The sequence below is a fragment of the Cornus florida genome, unplaced genomic scaffold, assembly GCF_030987335.1.
Source record: "Cornus florida cultivar Cherokee Brave unplaced genomic scaffold, ASM3098733v1 CherokeeBrave_3.0.0_Hap2_Chr01, whole genome shotgun sequence".
Taxonomy (NCBI): Eukaryota; Viridiplantae; Streptophyta; class Magnoliopsida; order Cornales; family Cornaceae; genus Cornus; species Cornus florida.
This window is the reverse complement of record NW_026775571.1, coordinates 70,035,273-70,060,993: the sequence shown is the minus strand read 5'-3', so window position 1 is coordinate 70,060,993 and position 25,721 is coordinate 70,035,273. Positions and strand designations below refer to the sequence as shown.

General features: G+C 37.0%; 1 protein-coding gene and 1 long non-coding RNA gene across 3 annotated transcripts; one reads left to right on the top strand and one right to left on the bottom strand.

The window, feature by feature from the left end:
• On the bottom strand, positions 1-25,721 carry LOC132299696 (probable glutathione S-transferase). The gene is made up of 2 exons (XM_059796468.1): positions 25,241-25,721; positions 1-171 (listed from the first exon to the last, which is right to left on the bottom strand). The coding sequence occupies exons 1-2, from the start codon at positions 25,547-25,549 to the stop codon at positions 1-3; spliced, it is 480 nt and encodes a 159-aa protein (XP_059652451.1). The 5' UTR covers positions 25,550-25,721.
• LOC132299708 (uncharacterized) lies at positions 18,121-20,067 on the top strand. 2 transcript variants are annotated; one of them, XR_009480168.1, is made up of 6 exons: positions 18,121-18,367; positions 18,504-18,585; positions 19,163-19,296; positions 19,412-19,550; positions 19,630-19,719; positions 19,813-20,067. It is a non-coding gene; the product is annotated as an uncharacterized LOC132299708 (long non-coding RNA). The 2 variants fall into 2 exon arrangements; XR_009480167.1 differs by having other exon boundaries at positions 19,392-19,550.

Below are 25,721 nucleotides of genomic sequence, written 5' to 3'. Positions count from 1 at the left end.
CTAGTAAGCAAACACTCCAAAGGATATGTCAACTATGCTAATCCACTCTTCACCAAAGAATTTCTTCTCTCCTAGAGCTTTTTCCAGTGTTTTTAACATTTCTAAGTTGTCTTTTATTACATTTTTTTGTTCTTCTCCGGTGGTTTGAAACATTGCCCAAATTATAAGATCCTATATGTAGCATAACCAATAAAGAATTATTTGATTTCTTCTATATAGGAACTAAACACATTTCTAGTTAGGGAATAAGTAAAGTTCTCACTTACTAACATATATTCCATGGTTTCAAAATTATTGTCCATCTTTCTATATATTTTGGAATATTCCAAAATATATGTTTCATTCCAAAAATATTGTAACGACCGGTGGAGTAGGTCGTTACAAATGGTATCGGAGCCTGAACCAGCCGGAAGTGTGCCGATGGGTATGTCGGGCCTCTAAGGGGGTAGGTTGTGATGACCCTGTGGGCAGGTCATAGGTGTGCCGTAAGCGGGTGCGAGACACTGACAGGCTACCGCTGGGTGAGCTATGGGTGCACAATCCCACATCGCTTGGGTAAGGGAAGGGTGAAGTGCTTATATGTGGTGGAGTGGGTCGTTGCAAGTGCTAATATGTGGTGGAGTGGGTCGTTACAAATGGTATAATTATATATAGTACTATTAGATGTTTAATACACCTTGTTGCCTTAAAGGTCAAAAACATGACGGGTCCCTACCCGACCCAAAATCATCCAAGGGTAATATGGTCCTTTCATGTTAAATTTGCATATTAAAGTCCAACAAGGACAAGATGGTCATTGGTCACAATTCTAATGGTATGAGACTCAAAGGGCATCATGGTTATTTACTTATGTCATATAATAATTAAGGTAAAGCCTGGGGCAATACAGTCTTTTCTGTGGTTAGAATATAATTAATACCTTATACTGAGTCATATAATGTGTGACAACACACCTAAGTGTGTGGACAAGGGTAAAATGGAAAATAAGCCACAATTGTTTATTACACAGGAACTGGTTGACATAAAAAAATTTCACGTCGACTGGGTTGAGACGTGTACAGTAGAAAAGCTCACTGCCCACATACCGGTCGACGTGTGGGAATTTCACATTGACTGGTTCAGGTCATCTGGTCAACGTGTGGGAATTTCACGTCGACTAGTTCTGGGTTATTTACACTCAAAATGTTCACTGTCCGAGATACACCAACATTGGTAATCAATCACCCAACACCACCATACTAATGTACATATTTTTATACATTTCAACACCTAATACAAAAGCAACAACAATTGTGTTAACATAATTTACAACACGTTACATAAAATACACTAAAGGATTTAGTGTAAATAGACTTAATTACATGACCCCAATGGCCATATACAAAATGAATCTAAATACTTCACATGCTGTAAAATGATACATTTTGGGTCAACATTTTACAAAATGAGGCCTAAATACAAAAGATAGCAAAAACGACATTCTTCTAATCCAAGCTAAGGCTGTGGTGGATTGTCATCCGCCACTTCCTTTCCCGAATCTGAAAATATTAAAATAATGGTGTGAGCTAAACGCTCAGTAGGAAGTGTCTAAGACACACTTCTTATAACCCCGTGAATCCATGTAAGGAATAGGTAAAAGAAAACTGGATCATAGCATAGAGGTACATGGCAACAATTACAACGACAAGTATATAACAATTGTCACCCAAACATATACACACCATATATTCGAATGAAGTGCAATGTTGTGCAAAGTCGCTCCCCATATCCAAAACATTTCCGTTTCAACTTCCAAACCGTTAGTATAACCCGACCCAAGGCACCTCCAAGGCATCACGAAAGAAGGATTGGTTAACCATCCACAACCACAAGGCATCTCCAAGGCGTTCCATCCGGTCTAATTAGCTCAACCATACTCCCCTCTAAACTACACTAACAACACAGACCACTAGGCGCCTCCTAGGCATCCGAGTTTTTGCAAACACTTTTAGAAAACTTTTCCTAAAAACAGTTTCACTTGTTTTAAAAAAAAACTTTTCCCCTATTTCTTTCCCAATGAATGCATGAAATGTTTCATACTTCAATTCATCAATTCCACCATAAAACTCTCACACATGCTATATAAAGCAAATTTCTAAACTACATAACTAAAGTTATCAATTAACATTAACTTTGCATAACAAGCGTACAAGATATGGATCCAACTTCATGTAAGTAATGTTGAAACACTATAAAACAACTAACAATTAGTCACATATATTCCATACCTATCATTTAAGCAATTTTTACAAGAATTTATACCAATTGAACATGCTAGACATTAATTCAAGTTATAAAACTCACAAAAGTACAAAAAATCATGCATTAGAACACCCCTACCTCAATGGAGATGAAAACCTCTAAAACTTGGTTGGACAAAACCTTTTACCTTCAAATCGTCAAGTTGTTTCTTTAATTCTTCTAATTCAATTGGTGCCATACGATACGGTACAATAGAGATTGGCGTGATACCAGTCATCAAATCAATAGCAAACTCCACCTCTTGATGTGGAGGCAACTCCGTCAAGTCCTTCGGAAACACATCCAGAAAATCATGCACAATCTCTAGATAATCAATCCCATAAAACTCAGCATCATCGACGAAAAGGCTAACCAAGAAGAACCCTTGTCGATCCCGACCTCTAACACTATAAAATGAAGGAATGAGAGAATCACCCTGTAATACCCCTAATTTTAAAAAGGATAGTCTCGGCATTTTAAGTTTTATTTTATTGTATTTTTATTTGTTTATGTGCTTAGTTGCTTAGTTATTTTAATTAATTGATTGATGGTTTGTTTTAATTGAATTGTTTGTTTAATTGTTAATTTAATTGTATTTTTAATTTCTTTAATTGGATTAAATGAGTGTTATTAATTATAATATTAATTAGGGTTTTAGTCTTTTATGGATCACGTAATAGCCGACTAGGAGTTAACTAGGTTTACCGTCTTTGAATTAAATTGGACCTAGGTTTATTTGTGCCTATACATATACTGTTATAAGTCTGCAAAAGGGTTGGAAAAACCCTATTCACGTATCAGAGATATAGAGAGAAACAGAGAGAGAATTATGAGAAAAACAGAGGGTTTTCAGTTAGGGTTTTGGCTGTGGATTAAAGGATGGACCTAGGAGAAGGGAAGGTTGAGCAGTAGGAGGTTGACAGTGAACGAACGTCGTCGGAAAACTTAGGAAGACGGCGACGAGGTTTTTTATTCAAAAATCTCACAGGCAAGTTCTATTCTGTCTCTCTCCCCTTGACCTGTGTTCTGTGCATGCCTAGATGATCTCTAGGATCTTAATCAGACATTAACTGAATCTTGCATGCTTAGTATATGTTAAATTGATTATCTATATGTGTTTAATTTTATCTGGAATAGTTCTTGCAAGTTTGGTGTTCATTTTATGTTTTTAAAGCATAATGAATCGGTAGCTGTTTTAACTGTTGTTATTAATTCCTACTATTGTAAAAAAATGATTGGGATGCTACTGGGTATAAATTAGACTCTTAAGTTCAGTATTAAAGAGGAACAGAAGAGTTGGAAGTGGCTAGAGACGAAGCAGAAGGCTAGAGAAGGTTCAGGGCTCTCATAGAAGGATAGAGCCGGCTCCATGGAAGAGGGAGCCGGCTCCCCCAAGTGAAAAGCCGGTTCTGGGGGATGTAGAGCTGGCTCCCACCCCTCTAAAGCCGGCTCCATGCTTGATGGAGCCTGCTCTCAAGTTCTGAGAGCAGGCACTTTTATATTGAAGCGTTCTGGGTTTTTCTTTGGGCGCTGTTTGGACAGTTTAAGTATTCTAAATTGTTTGGGAGTATACTGGGCTGAATATAAATTTCATGGGATATTAAACCTCTAATTGCATAATTTATTCCGTGTTGCTAATAGAATGAACAGTATGAAATTAAGCAACTTCGCATACTGTTAATAGATAGAAAAGATTAAATTATTTAATTTTGTTTTAAAAATTTAATGGGCTGTAGTATGGACTCTAAACATTATATTATACTGTATTAGAACCCACATTGCATAATTAATGTCTTTATGCTAATGGATTTAATAGTAGGGAAGTTTAAACAATTTTGCATGCTGTTAACGGATAGAAAATATTAAATTGTTTAATTCTATTTTAGCAATTTAACGGAATATAACATAATTATAAATCTTGTTTTGGATGCACAATAGGGTCATTTATTTATCAGACTTGATCTATGCTTGCTCTGGATTCTAATTACTGAAATTTTAAACCCTGTTCTGCAATTACATGGACTAAGGTTTTGGATTATAATTGCTGAACTATTAAACTTTGTTTTGTCAACTACATGGATTAATGTGTTGGACATTAATTATTGAACTATTATAAAATGTTTTGTAATTTGTGATACCCCTCGATTCTAGAGCCACGGGTGATCAAGTCCGAACACAGATCTGAGGGATACCAAACAATTAATATGTAAACAAGCAGAAATAAAACCGAATTAAATACAAATTAATAATACGCTGAAAGAAATCTAACATAAGAATCCTCAAACTTGAAATAAATAAATTAATATGATTTAAAACCGTACAACTCGGGAATCCACCTAGTGGACCCCTAATCCCAAATCCTTGAATAAATTTACAGAATTAAAATCCAAAATTTAAAATAGAAAGGAAATCCTATGTAACCGGAAGAGTGAGTGTCTGTATCTGCATCAACACGATCCAGCTCTAAGACTGGTACTGTCGAACACCTGAAAAATAATAGAGTGGGTCAGACCCACATGCAAGTCCTGATCTACTACGATCCAAATAGTAATCCGATAGCAGATACATCCTAGAAAGACTCAACAATATCTAAAGTAGTCCATATATGTATATATAGTACACACTATAGGACGCTCGCTAGTCCAGTAGGTCTGTCTCAGCCTGAATAGGAGGCAACATGCGAATACGCACCCTAAGGTGGGCATGAGTACCTAGACCTACCAGGGAACAACACCTATGTCCAGTTATCCATCCTAGGCGATATACGCGCCCTAACCATGGTCTTGAGACTCAAGCTCATACCATGGCACATATAATAAATATATAAAGCCCGTACTCCTCCTAATACAGAATATCATCCATCTGTGTAGTGGTCTGATATCTATATAATAAATCCATTCGGAAACCATAGTAGATCATTTAATTCACAATTGATATGACACATGTAGGTGATGGACTTAACCTTTATGGTTAATCCATTCCTGAATCCAAATTGGGTCGGACTTAGTGTTTTGAACTAATCCATTCCTAATATAGGTAGGTCTTAGTGTTTTGAACTAAACCATCCCTAATATGACACCGTCCCATACCGGTTCATATACATCCATATAAGTGGGACTTAACCTTTTTATGGTTAATCCAACTAATTCCAAATTAGGTAGGATTTAGTGTTTGAACTAATCCATACCTAGTATGTCACCGTCCCATACCGGTACATACAATCCTCCAGTTCACGTAGTTAATAACACAGTACAATTATTTATTAACCACATCCCAGAATAAGCATAAATATAGTTTAACACGTATACAACCAATTTATGCATCTAATATAACATTTAGATATCTCATTACAATTCTTTACATATATGAAGAGACTGTACAAATAGCCCCTCCAGCTAACCCAGTTGACGGAAACAGTATTAGATACAAATCAACCATAATCCATTATATGCATAATTATCATTTAAAACCTATAACAAGTCAATAGGAATTATTACAGAATCCAACCATCACATTTTAATCATTTAAAATGCTAATACACGGCGTAGTAATCCAATCCTCTATAAACTCCTTAAATTGAACAGAATTTATAAAAAAAAATATATATCAACTAATTCCAAATCAAGAATCGATGGTTACAAGCACTTACTATTCTTATACTTCTGTTTAGATATAATTAAACCATAAATTATATATGCCAGAAAAATTCCAAGTTCCAATAAATGGTTTGAATGTTCAAAACAATTAGCAACTCCCGATTTTTCTTAAATTTAATTTGCTCCAATCCTTAACTCAATCATGGATTAATATTTTTCATAGTATAACGGGTTTATTCCAGACCCAACAACAATTTAAAAAAACCTAAACAAAGTTCCAAGAACCTATACAGACCAAACAGTGCACAGAAACAAAATTTGGTGCGTTCAACTGAGAGCAGGCTCATTCAAAACAAAGAGCCTGCTCTATTTTTTCAAAAGAGCCTGCTCAACTAATCTAGGAGCCGGCTACACCTTCCTTTGGAGCCGGCTCTAAGGTAGAAAGAGCCGGTTCCTCCTCTTCTTGGAGCCTGCTCTTCCCCCCTTAGTTACCGTCGTCCGTTCTGCTGCTTCTTCTTCGACTGCGGTGTTTTCCAGACCTCTGTAAGGTTCTTAATGGTTGTTCTAAGGTTCAATCTTAGTTCTAGGGTAATCTTAACCCACTGATATGCAACCACGATCTGAACTAGACACAAGTCTTACAGCAACGATTACATAATTTCTGATAGCAACTTTAGACAACTTACAACAGATTTATTTAGTAAAACTCAAAACTGTTTTAAAATCTTGTTCTAAGGATTAAACTCATTCTCAGAATAATTGTAAGGCATCCAATCATATTACTAATCTCAATAAAACAGGCTTAAACGTAAAAGACACAGATAGCAGAAAATCAACCAGTATGCAAAACAGTTAACTCACTGAGATCAAATAAATTCATATCTGCATGGAAAACATGTTATTATGTTTGTGTCAATCCGTTTTATCTTTTATTAAAACCCTGAAGTCTAACCAGGCATGCACAGAACACGAATTAAGGGGAAAGAATAGAACAGAGACTTGCCTGCAATTTCAGAGTTTGAAACTGTAAACCACCGTCTCTGAGTTCTCCGTCAACATTGTCGACTACTGTTCTACACCTCCGGCGCTCTTGGTTCAATCCAGAAGCAACCCCGTTCTTCCCCTTGAACCTCACTATAAATCCTCAAAGGTCTACTCTCTGTTTTCCTACAATTCCTCACTATTGCACTCTGTATTCTTTCTCTGTTTCTTAGGTACGTGAGAAGAACCTTTTGTATTCTCTAAAACCCTAAACCTCCATTAAACTATATATTTATAGAACCCAAAATCTTAACCTAATTCTAATTCGTTTACCAACAGGAAAACAAAACCCTAACATCCATTCCCTAACTATGTCGGCGACATCCATGTAAAATAAAACCCCCAAGTTACCATAAATAAAACAGTACATTAATTAAATAAAACAATTAAATAAGTACTAAAAAAAACAATCAGGTAATAAATTCAAGTTACATAATACTAAGGCAATAAATTTAAATAATATACTTAAAACAATCGTAATTAACATGTAAATTAAATACACACAAATATTAATTAAATCAACTAAGCAACCACAATTAATCAATGAAAAAAAAATTAAATTAAATTTCCAATTCTATCCTTTTGAAAAGTAGGGGTATTACATAATTACTCGGATGTGATGGATTGTATGCACCGGTATGGGATGGTAGCATGCTAGGGATGGTTTAGCCCAAAACACTAAGACCTACCTTATTAGAATAAGGGAATGTATTGTAAAATATTGAATCCTACTTATATTTAAGTCAGATCAACTGAATAAGTTGAGTGACTATCTGGATTGATTGTTATTTACGGTTAAGTCAGATCAACTGAATAAGTTGAGTGACTAACTGGATTATAAATCTTATGTCAGATCAATGAATAATTGAATGACATACTCTGGTTTTGGGATGGACTTTAAATATATATATTTATGGTACCATGATATGAGCTTGAGTCTCAGGATCGTTGGTTAGGGAGCGTATATGCATTGGTATGCATAGCTGGCTATGATGGTTGAGGTGTACCCTGTTAGGTCTAAGTACTCATACCCACCACTGGTGCGTTTTGCATGTTGCCTTCTATTCAAGTTGAGACCCCTTTATAGTCCAGTGAGAGTCCCTTAGTGTCGGGATATATATATGTATGGACTGGATAAATATTGTTGAGATATCTAGAATGTATCTACGTATCGGGTCTCTGTTTGGATTGTAGTTAGAATAGAACTTGTTCATGGGTCTGACCCACTATCATTTTTCAGGTATCAGACGGTTCTAGTCTTAGGGCTTGTTCGGGCTGAGCAGAGACAGTCATTCACTTTACCGACGACGTAGGACTTTATTTTATGTTTTAGATTTGGATTTTATCTTCAGTTGTTTATTTTTCAGTTGGGATTTTATTTAGGGGTCCACTAGATGGATTCCTGAGTTGTACTCTTGGAGGTTTTGGAAAGGTTGGATTATATTAGTCTTTATCATTTGAGGATTTTATATTTAGGACTCTTTCAACTTTATTATTTATTTCTTAAATCTTTTCGTATTCCTACTTGTTTATATATTAATTGTTTGATATTCCCTCGGGTTTGGGCTTGGGCCAGATCAACCCATGTCTCAGAGTCAAGGGGTATCACAGTTGGTATCAGAGCACTCCAGGTTTAAATGTCTCTAGGGTATTTCGTATTAAAACTTCCGCGTAACGTTTTCTCTTGATTAGAGCTTAAGTTAAGATTCATTATATTCCTTTACGGTTTGCTTAGAACGTACTGATGTCAATCTTATTCTGTAATTTTAGAATGTTTGATACTAGGAAAAGGATGTGGTCCGCGATGAAAGCAAAGAAGGACCCACAGAAGAAGAAAGTTACTCCAACGATTCCTCTGCAAAGGCCGACCAAGAAGGCAGAATTAGAGACCAAGGAATTGGTTCCAATAGGTGTTTCTTCGGAGTATAAGTCAAGGAAGGTTTCTGTTGTGTGAGATTGGCCACCATATTGTGGACCTAACACAACTTCGGTGGTGCTCGAAGTTGAGCCAAGTGGAGAGGAGGACCCCAGAGAAGATCATGATGGAGGAGATACCGGAGCGTTCAAGATGGAGGGTACTGGAGTTCAAGGATGAATACTCTTTTAAGAGTAATTTTAATTACTTGTACTAGTGGAGGTATTAGTAAAAAGTGTAGTACGGATTTAATCACGTCCACTAGTAGTATGTTAAAGAATATTTTATGATTATTCTTTTGACAGTTTATGGTTTAAAGAAGTTCTTAATAAAGTGAACTTGTGGTTTTGGTATCTCAATTGTGTTACAGAGAGCATTTTTGTGATATTATCATAAATCGTTTTCTTTAAACTATTTTGGAATGTGATTGTCGCGATAATAAAAGATTATCACAGTGGAGTGAATTGTACTTTGAGCAAGCAAACAAAACTTTGCTTATAGGTTCACTGTGTCGAGAGGGGACGATTACCAACGAGTTTATACAAGAAACTTGTGGGAATCCATTCTGTAAGATGGATTGTAGAGAATAAAGTTTGGTACTTTCCAGCGTAGTTGCTACACTTGTGGAGAGTTTGGTTATATTTTTAGGCAGTGTCCTAAAGCAGGACAAGGACAGAGACAACATGTGTAGCAGGGACAGAGGGCACCGGTACCTTTACCCGCTCCACAGGTTCTCCAAATTTAGGGACAAACATATCCAGCTTTACCAGCACTGCCACAGCCTCAGGGACAGGTATTGCAGCAGTTGTAGTATGTCAGGGTGTATAACCCCATGCCACAAGATATTCAGATACCTCAGGCCGTTGAGGGTATGTTTCTTATTCATAGTTCACAGGGTCAAGTTTTATTTGATACGGTGCTACACACTCATTTGTATCTAGATCTTTTGTTACTTTATCTGGGATGACGACGTGGGTATGCGATAGACCTCAGGGTATTTCTACACCGTTAGGCAATACAGCCATTTTACATAAGAGTGATGGGCCTGTGACACTAGATATTGGTAGACTTAGATTTCTAGCCAATCTATTGGTCCTGGACATGCACACTTATGATGTGATACTTGGGATGGATTGGTTATCCCACTACTATGCCCAAGTTAATTGTTATGATAGGTCTATTATTTTTACCATACCTGGTCAGGATATGTACGTCGTCGCTATGCCATGTTCTAACGGGGGCACTAGCATTTATTTGTTCTATGTGGAGGAGGAAACGGAGGAGGAGATTACTATAGTATTGGATAGCATACGAATCGTACAGGTCTTTTTGGATGTTTTTCAGGAGATTCCAGGGTTGCCACCTAGTCACGAGATAGACTTTGTGATTGACTTAGCTCCAGGCACTACGCCTATTGCTAGAGCTCTATACAGGATGGCACCAGTGGAGATGCAAGAGCTGAGGGATCAGATTCAACAATTACTTAGCCAGGGTTTTATTCGTAGGAGTACTTCACCCTAGGGAGCACCGGTTTTAGTTGTGAAGAAGAAGGATGGTTCACTTTTCTCTTGTGTATAGATTATAGGGAGTTGAAAAATGTTACTATTCGTAACCAGTACCCTTTGCCCAGGATTGATGATCTTTTTGATCAGTTGAAGGGAGCTATATACTTCTCTAAGATTGATCTGCGTTCTGGATATCATTAACTTCGGGTTCGGGAGCAAGATATTCCGAGGACAGCGTTTCTCACTAGATATGAATCTTATGAGTTTCATGTCATGCCTTTCGGACTGACTAAAACACCAGCATTCTTCATGGATTTAATGAACAGAGTCTTCTGGGCTTATTTGGATCAGTTTGTCATTGTTTTCATTGATGATAACTTGATCTATTCCAGGTCTGAGGACGATCATACAAGACACCTTCATATAGTGTTATAGATGCTTCGTGAACACCAGTTATATGCCAAGTTCGAGAAATACGAATTTTGGCAGCGGGAAGTGAAGTTTCTGGGTCACGTGGTGTCAATAATGGGAATAGCGGTAGATTCAGCCAAGGTTTCAGCAGTGGTAGAGTGGGGACAGCCTACTTTACCTACCGAGATTCAGAGTTTTCTCGAATTGGCAGGATATTATCTTAGGTTCATTCAGGGGTTCTCGAAGATAGCAGACCACTCACTCATCTGACTAAAAAGGGTGTACGGTTCGTGTAGGATGAACACTATCAGAAAGCTTTTGATGAGTTAAAGATTAAGTTGACTTCTGTACTAGTTCTGTCTACTCCACAGAACGGGATTGAGTATCTTGTTTACACAGATGCTTCTTTGCAAGGTCTTTGATGTGTGTCGATGTAGGAGGAGCGACCGATTTCATATAGATCTCGAAAGACTAAGCCTCATGAGCTTAATTACCCAACATACGATTTGGAGTTAGCAGCTATGGTCTTTGTCTTACGCATTTGGAGGCATTATCTGTTGAGAGAATCCTTCAGATTGTTTAGTGATCACAAGAGTCTGCAGTATTTGTTCACTCAGCGGGAGCTGAATATGAGACATTGCCGATGGTTAGAGTTTATGAAAGACTATCATTTCTCTATATAGTACCATCCAGGGAGTAGTCTTTCTGCTCTATTCACTACTAAGTGGAATACTTTACAGACGGTGGATGAGTTATCGGATGCTGTTATGGCTTGCATGGTAGTTACACCTTCTATCATTCACAAAGTTTTGAAGGCGCAACTCACGGATCAGCAGTGCATTGACAAAATTGCAGAGTTTACTTCTGGGGAGGTCCCATTTTACTATGTTGGGATTGATAGAGGTTTGAGGTACAAAAGACGTTTAGTGGTACCTTTTGCTGATGATTTGAGGAAGGATGTGATGATTGAGACTCATTATTCTGAGTTTTCTGTTCATCCAGGAGGAGACAAGATGTATCAGGATATGAAGCGGCAATTTTGGTGGGTAGGTATGAAAAAGGACATTGCTATTTTTGTCTCTCGGTGTAGTACTTGTCAGATGGTCAAGATTAATCATCAGAGGCTACCAGGAGCTCTACAGCCACTACCTATACCGGAGTGGAAATGGGAGAGCTTTTTTATGGATTTCGTGGAGGGATTGCTTAATTCTTTTAAGGATCACAATTTTATTTGGGTTATCGTCGATAGATTGACTAAATCCGCTCATTTCTTGCCTATTCGCACTGACTTCACTTCAGACCAGTTGGCGAGACTTTTACATTTCAGAGATTGTGAAGCTGCATGGCATTCCGTTGTCTATTATATCGGACAGGGATTCGAGCTTTGTGTCAGGATTTTGGTGGAGTGTTTAGCAGGCTTTGGGTACAGAGTTGAATCTTAGCACTGCTTACCATCCTCAGACTGATGGACAAATCGAGAGGATTAATCAGATCATGGAGGATATGCTTCATTCGTGCGTTCTTGATTTCAAGGGCCATTGGGAGGATTATGTGTCATTAGTCGAATTTGCGTATAACAGTAGTTTTCAGAAGACTATTGGTATGGCACCGTTTGAGGCATTATATGGCCGACCATGTCGATCTCCTATTTATTGGATGGAGGTTTGCGAGAGCAGATTTTTGGGTCCTGAGTTCATTAAGGATACTTCTGAGAAGATTGCTCTTATTAGGAATCGCATGCGCACTGCCCAGAGTAGGCAAAAGAGTTATGCCAATCGTCGCACTCGTGCGTTAGAGTTTCAGGTTGGGGATCAGGTTCTGCTCAAAGTGTCTCCTATGAAAGAAGTATTATGCTTTGGAAAGAAAGAGGAACATAAGAGTTGGAAGTGGCTGGAGACGAAACAGAAGGTCAGAGAAGGTTCAGGGCTCTCAGAGAGGGAGAGAGCCAGCTCCATAAAAGAGGGAACCGGCTCCCCCAAGTGAAGAACCAGCTCTGGGGGATGTAGAGCCGGCTCCCACCCCTCTAGACCCAGCTCCAATGGGCATGGAGCCGGCTCCATGCTTGATAGAGCTTGCTCTCAAGTTCTGAAAGCAGGCTCTCTTATATTGATGCGTTCTGGGTTTTTCTTTGGGCGCTGTTTGGATGATTTAAGTATTCTGAATTGTTTGGGAGTATACTTGGGGTTTCTGAATATAAATTTCATGGGATATTAAACCTCTAATTGTATAATTTATTCCGTGTTGCTAATAGAATGAATAGTATGAAATTAAGCAACTTTGCATGCTGTTAACAAATAGAAAAGATTAAATTGTTTAATTTTGTTTAAACAATTTAATGGACTATAGCATGGACTCTAAACATTATATTATGTTGTATTAGAACCCACATTGCGTAATTAATGTCTTTATGCTAATGGATTTAACAGTAGGGAAGTTTAAATAATCTTGCATGCTGTTAACGGATAGAAATGATTAAATTGTTTAATTCTGTTTTAGCAATTTAACGAAATATAGCATGATTATAAATCTTGTTTTGGATGCACAATAGGGTCATTAATTTATCAAACTTGATCTATGCTTGCTCTGGATTCTAATTGCTAAAATTTTAAACCCTGTTCTGCAATTACATGGATTAAGGTTTTCGATTATAATTGCTGAACGATTAAACTTTGTTCTGTTAATTACATGGATTAATGTGTTGGACTTTAATTACTGAACTATTATAGAATGTTCTGTAATTACTCGGATGTGATGGATTGTATGCACCGGAATGGGACGGTGGCATACTAGGGATGGTTTAGCTCAAAACGCTAAGACATACCTTATTAGAATAAGGGAATGGATTGTAAAATATTGAATCCTACTTATATTTAAGTCAGATCAATTGAGTAAGTTGAGTGACTACCTGGATTAATTATTATTTGCGGTTAAGTTGGATCAACTGAATAAGTTGAGTGACTAACTGGATTATATATCTTATGTCAGATCAATGAACAATTGAATGACATACTCTAGTTTTGGGATGGACTTTGAATATATATATTTATGGTACCATGATATGAGCTTGAGTCTCAGGATCGTTGGTTAGGGAGCGTATATGCATTGGGATGCATAGCTGGCTATGATGGTTGAGGTGTACCCTGTTAGGTCTAGGTACTCATGCCCACCACTGGTGCGTTTTGCATATTGCCTTCTATTTAGGTTGAGACCCCTTTATAGTCCAGTGAGAGTCCCTTAGTGTGGATATATATGTATATGTATATATATATATATATATACATATATATGTATGTATGTATGGACTAGATAGATACTGTTGAGATATCTAGGATGTATCTGTATATCGGGTCTTTGTTTGGATTGTAGTTATAATAGAACTTATTCGTGGGTTTAACCCACTATCATTTTTCAGGTATCGGATGGTTCCAGTCTTAGAGCTTTTTCGGGCTGAGCAAAAACGGTCATTCACTCTACCGACGACGTAGGACTGCATTCCATGTTTTAGATTTGGATTTTATCTTTAGTTGTTTATGTTTCAGTTGGGATTTTATTTAGGGGTCCACTAGATAGATTCCCGAGTTGTACTCTTGGAGGTTTTGGAAATGTTAGATTATATTAGTCTTTATCATTTGAGGATTTTATATTTAGAACTCTTTCAGCTTTATTATTTATTTCTTAAATCTTTTTATATTCCTGCTTATTTATATATTAATTGTTTAGTATTTCCTCGGGTTTGGGCTTAGGCCTGATCAACCCATGTCTCGGAGTCAAGGGGTATCACACACCCAAATTCCCTACGAAACAGAAGCAATCCCCATCTGGGGTACACACTGACACTCTACCCTTGAAACAGTCAATAATAACCTTGAAGGATGACAACCAGGATATCCTAAGAATTGTCAAACCCTATCATCTCGAGAAGGATGAGTTCGAACTCAAGCACCCGTCCGGCAATGGTAATGGAACAACTCCTACAAACTCTACTAAAAGCAACTGAACCCCGGCGTGTCAACACAAAACGGTCTGTCTAACCGACTGAGCTCCAAACCCAATGCCCGAGCAAATGATGAAGCAATAAATGAATAAGAAGCACCAGAATCAAACAACATTCGAGCCCAAGAATGGGACACAAGAACCATACCCCTGACAACTGAAGGATTGGATAATGGTTCGGCTGGAGTGAGTGCAAATACACGACCCTGAGTCCTCTGCCCCTGGGAACCATATGTCTGATAACTAGACTGCTAAGTAGGAACACTTAAAGAAGCCCTTCTGCCTGGTCGAGAACTCTGAGCTGTCAGAACTAGCTAAGATGGTTGAGGTGGTAGTGGCTGTTGAAACCCAGACTGAACTGTGGCATACTGAGTCTGCCTCTACTGTGAACCTCCACCCCTACCAGAACTACTGCCCAACTGAGGACAATCCTTCACCTTATGACCCTATTGACTACACCCAAAACACCCACCAGGCGCCACTTGAATCTGAGTACACTGGGACTTGTGGTGCCCTGACTGCCCACATTTGAAACAAACTACCTGAGTTACCTGAGCCTGAGTGCACTGGGACTTATAGTGTCCCGGTTGTCCGTATCTGAAATAAGTAACATTCGGCCTAGAAGACCCTATCAACACTGAAGCTGTGGGTGCGGATCTGGTTGACTGCTGTCTCCTGAACCCTGACTGCTCATGCTTCTGCTTCTTACTTGATTGACCCTCGAAGAAAGCACTCATACTCCTATTGTGCTTATAGGACTCTTTGATAGCTTTACTATCCTTACTTTCACCTTCAACAACTAAGGCCTTTCGCACTGCTCTCGCATAATTTGTCGGTTCTGAAGCGGCCACAATTGACCTGATGGTAAGATCAAGGCCATCAACAAACTTTTCTATCTTTCTTTCTTCGTCATTGGCAATCCCCGGTGCAAACCTCAAAAGCGATGTGAACTTGTTGTTATATTCAGTGACTGTCATATTCCTTTGCCTCGACCCATCAAACTCCTTCTTTAGTTCTCTCCGTTTAGGTGCCGAAAAGTACTTCTCATTGTACAACTTATTAAATGTATCATAGGTCATTGTGTCTAGATTGTGGGTGTGAGAAGCGGTCTTCCACCATATCTCAGCATCACCAACAAAATTGTAAGTCGCCAATGTGATCTTCAACTTGTTTGTTGCCAAATGCATGGAATTAATATGCTTCTCCACCCTATCCATGAAACTGTCCGCAACAAGCGGATCTGGACCGCCCTCAAACAGAGTTGGCATCAATTTCACAAACTCAGCAATGTGATAAAAAGTATCATCTAACTCATTTGTCTTTGGAGGTGGTGGTGGTGGTGGTGGTGCCGGTGGTGACACAACCTGTGACGATGATGCACCTGCCTGTCGAAATGCATTAAAAAGAGTTACCTGAACGGCCACCCTCAACTGCTCCTCATTTATCTAAAAAGGTGGATTAACGGTTCCCCTCGCTTGTCCCCTTCTTGGTGGGACCAAATCACGTAACAAAACATCATCTTCAACTTGCTCCTGATCCCTTTCTATGGGATTGGAGCTAGAGCTCATCCTTTCGATGTGGTATGACGCTATAAAACGAGAGAACGGATCAAAAACGATGACACTAAAATACACACAAGAACGGAGTCCTCACATGAAAAACTCTACAGGAAATGACGAGACTTAAACACTTTCCATACTCCCATAATACCCAACTGATAATGAGCATGATCATGCTAACATTAGATATCAACTTTAACAATTAAAACGTAATCACATAAACAGGTAAACAAATAAACAAGTAGGCATGCTTCTCAAACAATTTAACACCTTGCACATAAGCAGATAAATATACAATTTAATTTTCCCCATGCAACCCTAGGTAGGCCTCTACTTGTCGTACTAACGGTATTCAAACCATCGCTCTGATACCAAATTTGTAACGACCCAAATCCATTGGATCCGAATCATTAAATCATCACAATCAAACATAAAAAAATAAAAAATATTTTTTAGAAAATATTTTGCATCCAATCAAAAGGATCATAAATGTGAATCCTCATTACTGTATATATAGTATCATATATATATATATATATATATATATATATATACTTTTTGAAAGTCAAATATTGAAGTACTATTTGTATTGATCTCACATTCACGGTATATCTCAATTAATGGAATGGGAAGTACATGTAAAGAAGTTGTTATGGGTTTTCATAGTTTTGGTTCAAAACCAAAACCATGGAATGGAAGGTTTGCTTTAACTCATGGCCTTTTTCACTTTTATGTGTTTAGTGCATCTTTACCTTTAACATGATAAACAAAACAACTCTAAAAGTAGAATCAAAGTACTCCAAACTTTTATTCAAAAATTAAAACAAGTGCAGAAGGAAAATTGAGAACAATGTTTTTTTTTTATATTTTCTTTTCACCACCTAAATATACTATGAAGTCTATGATTAATATTATATACAAATTTATTTTTAAATTGATTTATAAATATCCGTCCAACTCAATTATTCATGGAAAAACTTTTCATTATTTCCCTTTCATTCCCCTTCCCTCTTTTCATTATTTCTCTTTCATTCCCCCTCCCACTTGTCTTTTGTCTTTATTATTCATTATTTTTCATATCTATTACCATTTGTCAATTGTCACGGTCGTTGTGGGGGTTATAATTACGAAAGGAATAAAAATTATATAGAAGACTAAAAGTTTAATAATTGATTATAAATCTAAATAATCATATATATTTTTTGAAGATTAACTGAATCGTACATTCATCACATATTTACTCTTAAAAGTAAAAATATTTCTTTTCTCCTTTCCTTTTATATTTTTATAAAACTCTCTTTCCTCTAGTTGCATATCAATGGGACATTAATGAATTGTTCGGGATTAATTCAACTCTTAAAATATGAATTAATAATGTAATGAAACTGGGTTGGAATCTAACTTCTGGTGGAAGGGAAAGACATTTCGTTGTTTCCCTTTCATCTCCCTCCTTTGTGAAGTATACCTTATTTATTATGCAGCTTTTCCAACACGTCTATGTACTAATTATCAATTGTCATGATCAGTGTGGGGGGCTACCCATAAATGCATTGATTGCGAAAGCACTAAAAACTATAGAAGTCAAAAAATGAGTCTGCAGAGATAGGTTAGAGAGAGAAATTAGCCAAATTCAGTTGCAAGAATTAAGAGTTGTTATGAATATTATAAACAATATTACCTTATAATTAATTTATAATTTTTAAATAATTTTGTTATATGGTACAAATTTGGTTCCGCAAAATTAAAACACGTGGCTCTGACTACAGAAGAAGTACTTCTATTGATCCATTATAAAAGACTTATCATTGCTTCCCCTTCTTTCCCTTTTCCTTCCTCTCGTCTTTTCTCTGTGTTATGCACCTTTTTCCATACGCCTATGTCCCATCTGTAGGAGTGGCAAATATCCCCAATCCAGTGGAGAATCACCCCGCCCCTGCCCCATTTAAAGCGGATTTAAAGAGCCGTTTACTTAAATGGAGCAAGGATGGGGGTTAAAAAAAAAATCCGCTGGTTGCAGGGGACTCAGATCCCCACCCCCATTCGCCCCGAAACCGGTCCGATTAATATGTAAAATTACTAATTTACCCTGTCATGTTATTATATTTACAAAATTAACCTTCACTATATATATATATATATATATATATATTGAAACCCTATATTTCACTTTTAGACTTCACTTTTTATTGCTATTTTTTGATAGTGAGGCGGCAGCGTCGGCACTGATAGATCTGATGAAGACAACAACCAAGAAGGAGCCAAGGCCGAAGTAACTAGCATAGCAGGTACTCCTACTGTCCTACACTCTTTTCTGGTTCGGATTTGAAGTTATTTGAAGAGTTGATACAAAATATTTTGTTTTTATACCGCTAGTTTGGTACCCAATAATATAGATATTGCTTTACGCCATTGATGGGTGAAGTTTGCAGACAGGTTTTAGTTTTAGTGAGAGAGAGTATGTGTCAGTGTGTATTTTTGTAGAGAAAGAGAAAAAGAGAAAGAGAGAGACAGAGACAGAGTCAAAGATGGGTTTTAGTTTTAGTCAATATATTTACCAGAGCTCTGTTTTCTATGGGTTTTGGAGAGTTTTATACATTGTTCGTTCACGTTTTGGATCTGCATTCCAAATATTGTCTCGTGTTTCGTTTCTAATTGATTAGTTCGCATTTGAGCTCTTCAAACAGGTATGTGTGTGTGTGTGTGTGTATATATATATATATATATATCGCTCTCTCTCAATCTTGTCTCTGTAAGATTTGTATATTTGCAAGCAATGTTGTTGATTTTTAATGTTGCAAGACGGAGCTTTTTTGTTTGAATTTGATTAGTCTTTTGGAACTGATTGATATTTTAATGTTCCAGATGTGGTCCAAATTTGGTCACACCTCCAAACACTGATGTGATTTAAGGATGGCAATTGAAAAGCAATATTATTTGGCCCACAAAAGCTTCTGAGCTTTGGTATTATGGCGAGATGCAGCTCCTCTTTTGAAAAGGTGAATTTTACATCTAACTATGATTTTATGGTATGTGATTTGAACAACACTAATTTCAAGAAAACACATGGAATTAAGTATCCTCTTTTGAAAAGGATTGCTTGGGATATTTTAGCTATCCCGGTGTCTACAGTTGCATCGGAGTCTGCCTTCAGCACCGGTGGCAGAGTGGTCAGTCCTCATCAATAGACTTCATCCAACTACTTTGGAGGCTTTGATGTGTGCTCAAAGTTGGTTGTTGAGTGAAGAGAATGGTAATTAAATCTGATTTTTTTTGTTAAATAAATTCTCTTTATTGTAATAGCTATCTAAAATGTTTTGTTTTGTTTTTAGGAGCTCATTCAAACATAGACCCATCCAATGTCAATATATTTTGTGATTGTGATGATAATGATTCTCCAAATTATGAAGCTTTGGACTAAGGTATTACATTTTTTTTTTTAGTATTATACATTATTGTTTTTTTCTTGACTTAACATTGTTTTTAAAAAAATCATTGTTTTTATTCTATTTCAGATTAGGTTGGTGATAATTGGTGGTTTTGAGTAGTTTTATTCCTCTTAATTAAGGCTGCTGTTGGAAAAGTCTTATGTTTGTTTGTTGGAAATTTGGAATTTTTTTTTTTCTTTGTTTGGTGGAAGATTGTTGCTTTAAGCCTTTAATTTGATTACTTTATGTTGGAACTTGGATGAATGTTATTTAAATGATGATGTTGGATGATGTTGCAAGAATGTTCAGATTTATAAGGTTGTTACAGAAGTTTAGATTTTAGATTTATGTGGTTATGCTAAGAATGTTATTTTTTGTTAATGAATGATGATGTTGGATGATGTTGAGGTTTTGTTACAGAACTTGTGTAGAATTATGTGTAGTTCAGATTTCAGATTTATGTGGTTTTGCTGCAGAACTTGGGTAGAATAAAAAAATCAAAAAAATTGAAATTTTAAATTTAACCGGTTATGGGGCGGGGGCGGGGCTGAGGCGGTTGTGGGGATTAGTAGCAAAAATTTAAACGGTTTTGGGGGTACCAAAATTAAACGGGGGCGGGGATGGGGAATGGAAAACCCACCCCAAACCGCCCCATTGCCCTTCCTACCCATTTGTCTATTACTCCATATTGGATTGCTTCAACTCAAGCCCTCTTTCATTTTTACAAAAATTTTATTCAAAAATTAAAATTTTGAAATATTGAAACAAGTGTAGAGGAAAATTGATAACAATGTTTTTTTTTTTTTTTTTTTCTTTACCCCTTATATTTTCAAATTTTCATTTAGTTACTTAGGTTTTATTTTTTTCATTTTTCTCAAGGTAAATATACTATGAAGCTATGATTAATATGATTATCCAAATTTATTTTATAATTGATTTATAAATATCGGTCCAACCCAATTATACATGGAAGGAAAGACTTTTCGTTGTTTCCCTTTCATTCCCCCTCCCTCTCGTCTTTTTATCTTTATTATTCACCATTTTTCATACGTCTATGACTAATTTGTCAATTGTCTTGGTCCGTTGTGGGGGCTGTAATTGCGAAAGGGCCAAAAAAGTATATAGAAGACTAAAAATTTAACAACTGATTATAAATCTGAATAATCATATTTGAAAGACTTTGAGCAAAATTATATATTATCTTTTCTATATTTCTCTGTAACTCTGGTACATGTATCAAGCCTTGTAAGAGTAAGATATTGTAAAGCACCAACAATACTACGATATTTGGAGACATCTACAAGGTATTCACAGTAGAAGCATCCATCTTTTTGGCAGTAGCTGTTTGAGTAGAGGAAGGTTTGCAACCTTCCATATGAGCCCGTTTTAGGAGATCAGTAGCATACTTGGATTGAGTTAGGTATAAACCATCTTTGGAAAAATGAGCCTTAAGTCCAAGAAAATAGTGAAGAACACCCAAACCCTTCATTGCAAAAAGATTTCCTAATGAGACAATAAGTTGTTGTATTCGCCCATTGTTATTTCCAGTTATCAAAATATCATCAACGTACACCAAGAGAATTATGTGCACTTCATTAGAGTGGTAAACAAAGAGAGAATAATCTGCTTTTGATTGAGTAAAATTGAGCTCTTCAATATAATTGGAGAACCATTTGAACCACGCATGGGGTGCTTGCTTTAAACCATATATTGATTTTTGAAGTTTACACACATGATGCGGAAAACTTGGATCCTCAAACCCCTTAGGTTGTCGCATATAGACATCCTTTGTTAGGTTCCCATGTAAAAAATTATTTTGAACATCTAATTGACGAATAGTCCAATTATGATGAATAGCTAATGCAAAAACAGTACAAATGGTGGTATGCTTAACCACCGGGCTAAACGTTTCATTGTAATCAATCCCTTCTTGTTGACGAAAACCATTAGCCAATAACCTTGCTTTATATCTTTCTATCGTCCCATCCGAATTTCTTTCTATTTTAAATACCCACTTACTCGGCAAAACATGCATTGTAGTTGTTAAGGGAACAAGTATCCATGTTCCAGCTTTTTGAAGAGCGTTGAATTCTGTGCACATTGCTTTTCGCCATTCTTGATATTTAATTGCTTGACTGAATGAAGAGGGTTCAATATCATGATCAGACAATCTCACCTGCAAAGTATATTTAGGATTGGGTTTACGAATGCCACCCTTTAGTCTTGTTGTCATTGGGTGTTGGGTTGAGCCATTAAAATTAGGAGTAGGTGATGAAGGAGATGAAAGAGGGGAGGAAATAACCTGTGTTGGTGAAGATTGTGCAGGTGTGAATGAGGTAGATGTGGCTTCTGTAGGGGAAGAGTGGGCAGGTGAGAATGAGGTAGATATATCATATGCAGGCATTGAAGAAGAAAAATTGGTAGGTGGAGGATCATGATTCTGCGGGAGAGAATCTTCTGGAAGGGAAGGAATAATCATAGAGGAAGTCGCTGCCACGGTTTCAAGTGAACTTGAAGAAGTTTGAGGGCCTTTGAAGGGAAAACTAGACTCATTAAACACAACATGCCGGGAAAGATAAACCCTGCCATTTTCCATAACACCGGTACCCTTGATAATTCAGTGAATACCCTAAGAAAACACAATGCTTGGATCGAAATTGAAGCTTATTTTTATTGTATGGCCAAAGATAAGGAAAACATGGGCACCCAAAGACATGCAAGATGGAGTAATCAGGGAAACGATTAAATAATTTCTCATATGGTGTCTTGAATTGAAGTTATTTGACTGGAAGACTATTGATAAGATAAACAACAGTGTTAAATGCTTCAACCCAAAATTCAAGAGGCATACTTGAATGTGCTAACAAGGTAAGACCCGTGTCAACAATGTGATGGTGCTTACGCTTAGAAGCTCCATTTTGTTCAGGTGTGTGAGGGCAAGAAACACGATGAGAAATACCATGTTCAAATAATAAGTTTGAAATTTCATTTCGGTATATTCTCGACCCCCATCTGTTTGAAGATATTTAATTTTGCAAGAAAGAATATTTTCAACATTAGCTTTAAACTTAATAAAATAATCAAACAATTCATGTTTGAATCGCATTGGAAAAAGCCAAGAGTATTTGGAGAAATCATCAATGAAAACAAGATAATACTTGGAACCTTTAATTGAATAATTTGGAGAAGTCCAAACGTCAGAGTGAACTAACTGTAATGGTGTATCAGAAACAGAATTTGATGAAGAAAAAGGTAACCGTGTGCTTTTGCCCAAAGGACAAGAATCACAAAAATTCTTGGTATGACATCCGTGTATCAATAATTGATTATGAGACATCAAATTTTGCAAAATAGGATGAGACGGATGTCCTAGGCGTTGGTGCCATACTGATGAAGGCTAATGATTTGATCTGTCTATTCGAGATACGAATAGGATAGAGTCCATGTTCACTCTTCCCCATTTTTGTATCCTTCACAAAAAAATAATCAGGATAGAAAATAAAATAACAATTATTATCACAGAGAAAACTGATGCAGAGTAAATTGGCAGCAATAGATGGGCAATACAAAACACTATTAACTTGAAAGCTTGAAGAATGAAAATTTAGATTAGAGGAGCCAATATTGTCAATTTTCAAACCTGCACCATTGCTAACCGCAACCTGATCATCTCCATGATATTCCTTGTGAAGAGACAGATTTGCAAGATCTGATGTAATGTGGCTCGTGGCACCACTATCGGCGATCCAAGCTTGCTCATTGGAACCTGTTTTGGTTGAGGATATCATAGCAACTAATTTCTTTGTTGGAACGCGCCCTTCATATGATTGATCCATACGATGATAGCAATTTTTAGCAGAATGGCCCAGACGGCCACAAATTTGACATTTTGGTTGAGTTTGATTAGTAAAAGAATGGCCTTGTGGACTTGTAAAATCTCGTGCACTTCTCTGATAATTGAATTGTGGTTGTTGTGATCTGAAGCTTTGTGAATTAGATTGCGAGTGTTTTGATTTGAAACTTCCCGAGTGATTAGAAAAATTGACATTTGTCCTTTGTTGAGAGGGATTACTCTTTGGGACAAATAGAGCAATTGTGGATTGTTCTTGTGGCAGTGTGTTCTGCTCTTTAATTCGCATTTCAACGCTTAATAATAACCCAACTACATCATCAAGAGGGATGGATGTATCTCTTGCCAGGATTCAGTTAATAGTTCCCTCATATAGAGGGCCAACGCCGTTTAGTATTAATTCAATTAAATCATCTTCAACAACCGGCTTTCCTGCAAGAGCAAGATTGTCTGCAATACCATTTATTTTATACTATTGAATCATGAAAGGTCTCTGCCGATCCCTGAATAAAAGCAGAACACATATAACAAATGCATCTAAATGACACATATTAGACATAAAATTAATACTATTGAATTAAGAAAAAATTACCTAAATTTCCTTGAACTAAACAATAGTTTCTGTCTATTGGACATAAAAGGTAACACCATTATGCAGCCCAATAGCTTTTATTGACTCAATCATAGGCCGAAGTCCATGAAAATTTGCTCTCCGCCTCAGCTTATGATAATTGAATTAGGACACGCGCCATTACTAATGTCGTTATAGAAAACTTTGAATAAAGTTTAAACATTAAACCTTTCAAAATGCAACCATCTACCAACACTAGATAGAAGATGCACAGCACACATCAATTCTACCATCTGCATACTCTGTAACAAAGAACTGGAGTCACACGATAACCTTTTCTTCAAATGTGACTATGTCAAGCCCTTATGGTACTTTCTACAAGCACGTTGTGGGTATTACATCTTGCCATCTTCGTGAGCAGAGTTAGTTACATGGGCTTCTCACCATTTCAGAAGAAATTCAGGAAACTTCTGCAACATAATATCCAAAATGGGTTTTGCTTCTCTGATCTATAACATTTGGAACGAGCGCAATAGGAGAATTTTTAAGAAGAAATCGCTTACTGCTAATTCCTTGCTTCGCCTAACTCTAGACGATGTGAGACAAACTTCTTTCATCTTCCATCAGAGCTTCTCAAATTAATAGAAGAATGGGACCTCCCTCCGTTGACCATCCGACCACCGGCGAAACCTCCAGACTGCTCCCACTGAGGAGGTTGTCTCCTTGCTCCGTTTTGGATTGCGCTGTTGTCCATCAATGGTCTTCTGGTTTTAGCTTATTGGCTAATGTTTTTGTTGTTTCTTGGGCTTTGCTAAGGGCTTGGCTAATGTACTTACTGGCTAATGTTCTTGTCGGTTCTCTATGGGCCAACTTTGGTCTTGTACATTTGTCTCTTCTTTATTTAAATTTAATTGAATTTACCTTTCCAAAAAGAAAAAAAAAAAAAACTAACAAGTATATATATGTTTGATCGAGGTTTAACAAGGGGTGTTTATGGAACTATATATATGTGCAAGACTGTGTGTGTATATATATATATACATAAGCAATCTTCTAAGTACCAAAAAAGATGAATGATTTGTAACATAATTTACCTTGTCGTCTCCAAATTTAATCCAAAACCGAGCCATGGCTCTCTCGTAGGCATCATCGGGCAGCAGCGGGTTCTCCGGCCATGTCTCTTCGATGTATTCAAGAATAACAAGGGACTCCACAACTGGTTTGCCACCACGAACAAGCACGGGGATCTTCTTGTGAATTGGATTATACTGTAAAAGCAGTTGACTCTTGTTGGCGAAGCCTTCTTCTATGTACTCATACTTCACACCCTTTAGTTTCAGAGCCCATATTACTCTGTGACTAAAAGGGCTAGCCCAAAATCCATGTAGCGTCACTTCTTCCATTGTTAGGTGGTTTGTGTAGTACCAGGAGATGTCAATTTTATAGTGACAAATGCTTCCTTCTTACTTGGGCACTACATTTCCAAATTTTGGGAATTAGAGGAAGAAACCTTGTAGAGTCATGGTTTTTAGTTTGTGCCAGGTTCTCTAACCTATTTTGTAAATAATTTAAAAA